The sequence below is a fragment of the Zingiber officinale genome, chromosome 8A (genome assembly GCF_018446385.1).
Source record: "Zingiber officinale cultivar Zhangliang chromosome 8A, Zo_v1.1, whole genome shotgun sequence".
Taxonomy (NCBI): domain Eukaryota; kingdom Viridiplantae; phylum Streptophyta; class Magnoliopsida; order Zingiberales; family Zingiberaceae; genus Zingiber; species Zingiber officinale.
This window is the reverse complement of record NC_056000.1, coordinates 13766434-13774779: the sequence shown is the minus strand read 5'-3', so window position 1 is coordinate 13774779 and position 8346 is coordinate 13766434. Positions and strand designations below refer to the sequence as shown.

The 8346-nt window shown below is 41.3% G+C and overlaps 1 protein-coding gene across 1 annotated transcript; it reads left to right on the top strand.

Moving 5' to 3' along the window:
• Window positions 1-3365: 3365 nt before the first annotated feature.
• On the top strand, window positions 3366-5280 carry LOC122012777 (patellin-6-like). The gene is made up of 4 exons (XM_042569422.1): window positions 3366-4349; window positions 4427-4551; window positions 4653-4794; window positions 4876-5280. The coding sequence occupies exons 1-4, from the start codon at window positions 3585-3587 to the stop codon at window positions 5134-5136; spliced, it is 1293 nt and encodes a 430-aa protein (XP_042425356.1). The 5' UTR covers window positions 3366-3584; the 3' UTR covers window positions 5137-5280.
• Window positions 5281-8346: the final 3066 nt, after the last annotated feature.

The window sequence follows — 8346 nt, the reverse complement described above, 5'->3', positions numbered from 1 at the left end:
CGCAAAAGAGCCTTCGCCTGACATCACACTGCTTTGTTTCTCGATTCTCTCTACAATTCAATTAACTGCACCGGTTGTCTGATGGGTCAGCAGCTTGTCTCCCGTCACGACCTCACTTGTTCCAATTCAGCACCTGCCCTGCAGCTGTCCTGGATCACAATAATGTTGGATTTCCATTCTTTACTTACCCTCTCTATCTTATTCAAACTCAAAAATGTTAAACTCAATTCACATTTAATTACTTTTTAACTTTTTGAGACTTTAATATCGTAAGTGAAATCTAGTTGCACTCCACGTTCCTAATGTAGTTCGATTCTGGATGTTTAACCATATCTTGTCGTTTTGTTTACCTCGTTTTTTAGACGTTATTGCAATTCTTAAAGTAGTGCGAGAAGTTTGACAGGCAAGTAACATGGATCATGTTGTTGGTCCATCTACGCTCGAATAGGTTGTATAACGTTCAATGATCGTCACCTAAGTGTTATGTCCTCTATGATTACCATGGACAGTCAGGAACAGTGAAATAGGCAATGCAACATAACATTATCTTCCCATATTCATCATTTCTAGCCACTATTGACTCTCCTGTAAAATCTGGAAGTTGAAATCTTGACAAAACGTATCATTATAACAAAAGGTGTCTAGGGTACGATCGTCAAATAGTTAGGGATGAAAGGAGTTTCTCTGAGAACCTATATTCATCATAAATTAATTTCTATTGTATTATAGTAACTCTGTGACTCTATTCCTTTTAAGGTCATGTTTGGTTAGAACCATGAAATGAGAATGTCATTAGGATTGATTGATAAAAGTATACTGTTTAGTTAGTATTAATCATTACTATTACCATAGATGATGTTTGGTTTACTAATGAAGAAATTAATATAAATATATATCTTATACATTTTATTTTAACTACACTACCTACCTGTCTCACATTATATTTTTATTACATTGCCATTTTCTTTTAAAAGATATCTATTACAAAATTAACTGTGCATGATAGAATATGATTTTTGTAGGTAGCAAAGGCATGAAAAAAGACATATCTATATTATTTCAATCCCAAAACTTTATATGGTAATATCTGAAGTCATGGGACCTTATATATGTCACCAATGATTTTATTTACTTTTCAACATGAAATGCTAATACAAATTGTTCATTAGATGAAATAAATATTTCCTAAGATTAATATAATTGAGAGTAGATAATATGGCATGTTCAGCAACTCGTATCTAGAAATGTGCTGTTTGTTACGATACCCAAGGAAGAGAAAATCACAAGTAATTGTAACTTTAGGATTGGAAAGTAGTACAAATATCATTAGTAACAAGCAAATTGGTTATCATTTTTTCTTCACTAAAAATATTCTTCTTCTTATCAGATAAAGATCAAGATCGTAAAAAAATTAGTAAGGTAATGGGAAAGGCTGAGACATTGCAACTTGACAAAGTTATAAATACCTAAACGATGACTTGAAAGAACATTCTTTGCTGGAATTATTTGGACATCTATTGTAGTTTTATGAAGAATTATTCCTACCTCTACCTCGTTAACAGTTTTAAATATGAATTATGATTTCTCATCTCATTAAATGAGTGAAAAAAATGCATTCTGATAAACAGCATGTTCGTAGAAGACTACAAAGAAAAACAATGCATTATGATGACTTATATCAGTACCTAGCTAGCAGGATGCTCACAAAAGACTACAAAGAAAATAAATGCCAACGCAACTAAAAGATTGAGACAAAGATAAAAATACCTAAAAGATGACTTGAGAGAATAACTTGTGCTTTGGAGAAAAAAAAATCAAATCAAGATCGTAGAATAAAATCAGCTCATCGGGTGAGGAACTACGTCGAGGAGAGGGAAGAGTCGCGGAGAGAACACATCGCGGAGAGGGAAGAGTCGCGATGAGGATGACGTCGAGAAAAAAACCTAACTTCGCAGGGAGGGAAAAGTCATGGTAAGGATGATTCAAAGAAAAAATCTAACTTCACAATGAGAAACGACGTCCGCCGATGTGTCACGGGGAGGGTAGAGTTGCTACGAGGACAACATCGAGGAGAGAGAAGAGCTGTGATGAGAACATGTTGTAGAAAGGAGAAATTGATTTGGATGAGAGAAGAAAAGAAATAGGATAGAAAAAAATGGAAGGAAAATAGGAAAAAGACGTGTTAAATCGGAGGAATGAGTATTTTTTTTCATTCTCCCTAATTTATCGAGGATAAGAGGAAACTCCTATATTAATATAAAATTTACTATTCAGTAAATAATCTCACTTACCAAATATATTAATTGATTTTCATATATATATATATATATATATATATATATATATATATATATATATATATATTTATTTATTTATTTTATTTTATTTTATTTTTTTTGAACTCCACATCCTTCTTTGTGGTCAACTCCCTCCGATCAAGGTCGATATTCTTATGAAAATATTTCATCGATGCTTAGTTTGGTCTCCTCCCAGTGTTAAGTGTGTGATAGTCCTTGCTAGTCAAACTGTCACTTGTCATTCAACCACGGTACCTCGTTGTGTCCAATCATCACCATATGCTTAAATCTCATCTTTGTATTCTAGGTGAAACGTATTCCAAGGTAATAACTATTCGTAGCTAACCCTCCCTGAAAACAAATTGATATATCAACTGCCCCGGGACTCGGGAGCCCATTTTGATGCGTTAGATGGGTTATTATAAAAAAAATCTAATCCGAATTTAAATTTAACACGAAAATCTTAAATTTAAATTCAAACTCGAATAATATCTTAATTTTTAAATAAAATTTAATTTAATAAAAAATCCTAAATTTAAAATTCAAATTAACCTAAACTCAATCTGAATTCAATAGAAATTTAAATCAACCCAAAAATTTCTAATCCTACTTTGATATTTTTTATTCTTAATTTTTTAAATATTTGAAAATTAAGTCTAAAATTTGATGAGTTAATAGATAAATTTCTTTTAATAGATGATTGACTTGAGAATATTAAATTAATGGGTGACAACTGATGAAGACTTTAGTAATATAAGATTAGTTACCCCTAAAATCAATCAATTGTATACCTAAATGAAAAAATTCATGGGAAAGAATTCATCATATTCGATGCCAATTAAAAAAGTTGATATACCATCTGCATATAGCCGTATGATTCGTTACAACATAATTAATACCAAGCATGGGAAAAAAATGGTATCAGTTTGAAATTTTTTTTTAAATACAACAAACAGTGTAGGCGATAGGGCAAGAAGTGATCTGTTTCATATAGAAAAAAGTTAATCACGGGCCATCCATGCCTCCTGCTCTGCCGCACCAAAAGGGCTAATAATAAAAGCAAAAGAATTCCCTCACGCCATCATCATAATGTCACTGCCCCTTCCCTCTCCCGTCTCCAATCTCCAATCCCCATTCAATTCATTTCAATTTAACTTCCCACCTCTTCTTCGTCTCCTCTCTTCCACTTAGGCTCCTTTGACACTCCACCACCACCAGAACCACCTCCTCCTCCACTCTGTCCCAGTAAATCTCACAACCAAACACTCAGTTGCAGCTCTACAGCCAATGGAGCCAGCTCTAGCTAACCCTGATCCCATTTCTTCTCCCAAACCCGCCACAAAACGAAGCCTTCTGAGCTCCCTTATGGAGGCCACGGCCGTGTCCACCACCGCCACTGCCGTCCTCCACCGCTCCTCCTCCTTCGACGAGGACTCCTACTTGATCTCCACACTCAAGCCGTCGGAGCTCAAGGCCCTGGACGAACTCAAGCAGCTTCTATCCTCCGCCGCCAAGCCTATCTCCATGTGGGGCGTACCTGTCGCTCCACCTCCTTGCGCTTCCGAAGACGGTGAGGAGGCCGCTGGGCGTACGGACGTGGTGCTCCTCAAGTTCCTTCGTGCGCGCGACTTTGACGCTGGGCAGGCGCACGCGATGCTGCTGCGGTGCGCGGAGTGGCGGGCGGAGTTCGGAGCGGACGGCGTGGCGGAGGAGGAGCTGGTGGGGTTCAAGGAGCTGGAGGGAGTGGTGGCGTACATGCACGGCTGGGACCGGCGCGGCCACCCCGTATGCTACAACGCCTACGGGGTCTTCAAGGACAAGGCCGTGTACGAGCGCGTGCTGGGCGACGCCGACAAGCTGCAGCGCTTCCTCCGGTGGCGGGTCCAGGTGATGGAACGCGGCGTACGCCTGCTCCAACTCCGACCCGCCGGCGTCAACGCCATCATCCAGGTCACCGACCTCAAGGACATGCCCAAGCGAGAGCTCCGCGCTGCCTCCAAGCACATCCTCTCCCTTTTCCAGGACAACTACCCCGAAATGGTCGCACGAAAGGTTCGTTTCGTTTCCTTCCCTCAAATCCTTCATTCCCTTTTCTCTCTGTTTTTCATTAAAATTTTCAACTTGTGTAGGTGTTCATCAATGTGCCATGGTACTTTAGCCTGCTCTATTCTGTAATAAGCCCATTCCTAACTGAGAGAACCAAAAGCAAATTTGTGATCGCCAGAGAAGGGAATGTGACTGAGATGCTCTACAAGTGATCGACTCATACCTCTCTCTGCTTCTCCTCTCCTATTTCTTGATTAATTTTTCATCATTCTCACAAATAATCACGAATATTTTCTTGATTTATCGCAGGTTCATCCGGCCGGAGTACGTGCCGGTGCAGTACGGAGGGCTGAGCCACCCTGGTGACCTCCAGAACGGCCCGCCCAAGCCGGCCACAGAGTTCATCATCAAGGGAGGCGAAAAAGTAGACCTCGAAATCGACGGCATTGAGGTAGATACTACACGAACAAGTCCTCTTCCCACGACTGTACATTTTTCTCGGGATAAATTACAGTGGTCAAAATTTTGCAAGGGAGGAGCAACCATAGCGTGGGACATTGCGGTGGGCGGGTGGGACTTGGACTATGGCGCGGTGTACGTGCCGAGCGACGACGGGAGTTACACAATCGTTGTGGAGAAGACGAGGAGGATTCCCGCGTCGGCCGACGAGCCAATCCACCATGTGTTCACGGCCAAGGAGGATGGCAAGATGGTGCTGTCGTTGGACAACACCGGCTCCCGGAGAAGGAAGGTGGCGGCCTACCGATACTTCGTCCGCAAACAGTCTAATTGAATTAAAAGTACCTACCAATTCACTACTGGTTTTGACTAGTATTAGACATGAGCGCCTTTTTTTTTTTAAATCTCCTGCTGCTACGCTACTATCTGTATAATTATAACTTCTTATAAGATAACAGGACCTCTCTTTTTTCTGATATTTCTCCCGGAAAAGGCCTAGTTTATTCATACGGTGGTGATTAACTGGCACCCTTTGCTTAAAGCTGTTCTTTACCAATGCAAGGCATGATTAATTAGCGTAAATCTCGTGCGGATCCCAGTGAATTTGGTTATCTATGGTGAGAATGGTGAGGAGGTATTTGATTTTGGAGGCGGTCACGGGGTGCGTGGCAGTCTGGCAGAAGAAAGAAGCAGCAGAATTGTGGGGGGAGGGGGGACCTGTGCTTTTGACAATGTTGGTGCTTTATTACCCTTTTCGAGGGAAGTCGGTGGTGGGACAGATAGATATCGTAGACGAAGTGATGGAGCGGCGAGAATTGCGGTGAGTTTGAAAAAGGAATTGCACGGACAGAGTCCATGATGCTTGCAATTGCATGCCGTGGTCTCTGCCAGAGCAGAGCAGGTGCAGGAGGGAGCATGAGGAGGCCCCTCCATTGTCAATTCAAGCGAAGCGATAGCACCATGCAACTGCGAGGGCAAGGTCGCAGGAAGCGTCGTACCAGAAAGTCTGATAAATTGGGTGATCTGATTAAAGCTGATAAAGTGGAACGTAGGGTACTCGGTGTGGAGGGAATCCAATGGATAAGAACGGTATAATGATAGCACATTGGCCATCTAACGATCGAGTTGCCCTTAATTGCCAACCAACGGGCACATCTTTTGATCAAATTTTAACATTCATCGCCTCCACGCTGAATTGTCCTTCGCCATTTGTGGGTCGCTTTCCTCGACTAAGTGCCTTCAATCTGAAAGGATAACGCTGGTGGGATATATGTGAATAAAAAATAAATGAGAGAGGTATGGAGTTTTATTACGAATGAGATTTTAATTTTAAAAATTTTAAAATATATTAGTTGATTTATATTGATTATATATGAATAAATGTATAGGGAGAGATTCTCTTTCGCGTATGAATAGGGTGCAAATTTAGGATCTCAAATTGTACTGAGCCAAATTGACTCGTATGCGAGTACGATTTACACGCGCCAAATATCGGACCCATCGGGATAAAATTTATCCAAGTGGAATAATCAATATTTTGCTACATAAACTTTTTGCTGTTTATTTAAGGGTGTAACAGATACATTAAATTAAAGATTAATGCAGCTGAGTGAAATATTAACGTTTTACAATTAGCGAATAATGATCATTAACGTTGTCCATTGGTTTGAGTTCCTATATAAGGAAGTTGCGACTATAGGTAAAATATTACACGCTCAAAAAGTTGAAGTTCTCCACCTATGCTTTCTTTCTCTTCTATCGTGCATCTCTTGCTCGGCGGAGTACTCGTGATAGCAGTCGGGTACCTTTCAGTTCGCCGTGACCATCAGTGCTTGTGGGAATCACAGTTCACCGTTGTATCTTGGGAAACAGACAACCCGAGGAAACCCTGAAACACAGCCAGAGGTGGGGCGATTATGTTTCAAGGAAACTGCGACCCTCGTAGGCCTCGGTCCAACCGCTCGCTCTCGAATTCTACGTTCGCTCAGTCGGCCTCTACGTTTGCTTGATCGCACGTTGGTCGACCTTTTAGTACGGTTGGCAGTACGCCCGTTCTGTCGCTCAGTTCGCTTGGACGCCCGCTCAGTTGGCTCGGCCGCTAGCTCCGTTCGCTCGGCCGCTAGTTCCGTTCGCTCGGCCGCTCACTCCGTTCACTCGATCGCTCGCTCAGTTCACTCGATCGCTCGCTCAGTTCGCTCGACCTCTTTGTCCGTGTCACGCCCAAAAAGAGTCTCTGCTTGACAAAAATCCGGCAGCATCTCCCCTATACCGATGACAATATGAAGCAATAAATACATACACACAACATAATAACATATTCATCAGCCCACACGGTTGGAACATACATAACCACGTAGTTTATATAACACAGTCTACCCGACTGGACATAAATAAATAAAACAACCACGCAGTTAATATTCAACCCACACGGCTATATTAAAAGCACAGCGGAAAAACAAAGAGGAAACCCACAATCCACAACTAAAGTTTACTAGCCAATTAAGGTTACACAACCACAAGATCACGATAGCAAAACATCATGAATCAAACTCCAAACACAGACAAATTCATACAATAGTAAAACTGCTGAATACTAAAAATACGAGTAAAGCGGAAATAAAACCAATAAATATCCTCAGATATGATGTGGGAAGTGGGACCGGCAGTCGAGACTCTCCAAGCATCCATAATCATCTACCTGTTACTTGGTGAAAGAAAACTAATTTGCGAGGTGGTGAGTATTGGAACTCAGCGGATAAAGGTAAGATAGTGCATGAACAAAACAAACAAATAGAGAATGCCAAAAGATATATAGTCTCATAAGGAAAGTAGCAGATACTAAAATAAAACCATAATAAATACTCATACCTGAAACCATATCCTAGGCTAGTAATAGAAGGTCAGAAGTAGTACTAATCTGCTACAGTATTGCTCATAGCTACAGAGGTAACATGTAAGGTATATAAACATTTCCAATAAGCAAATCAATGTCTAAATGCCTACAATGAGAGCATATCTCAACATAAGGAAACATATCAGTATAAGTGAACAACAACAATAAGTAAGCAATAACAGCATATGTAAACAGCAGCAACCAAAGCAAGTATAATAACAGCGTATGCACGGATGGTCACCCCGTCCACCTCTCTGCACCACGACCCCTGTATGGTCGAGAGACCGGTTCGATAACAACTATACCACTCAAAGGCCGCCACTACTCTCGAGTGACTGAGTGGACAGGTGCTGAGTAGCTAACTAGCTACACAACGAAGAGGGTCCCTACTGCTTGTAACTCCAGCTACCACTACCCATAAGTGGCCGAGTGCGGTAGGACAGGACAAGCGACATCAACTCCAGCTACCACTTTGTCGAGAGGCCGAGGATGCGGCCCTGGTCAACGACTCTCTCGACCGCAAGGGAGAATTTGTCGTTGACATGATATGCCATGATATGATGCGCACAATACAACAGTCATTATATATATAAACAAGAATTAGGTATGCTGCATGAAGCCAGCATGCTCAATACAGAACATAAATGACAA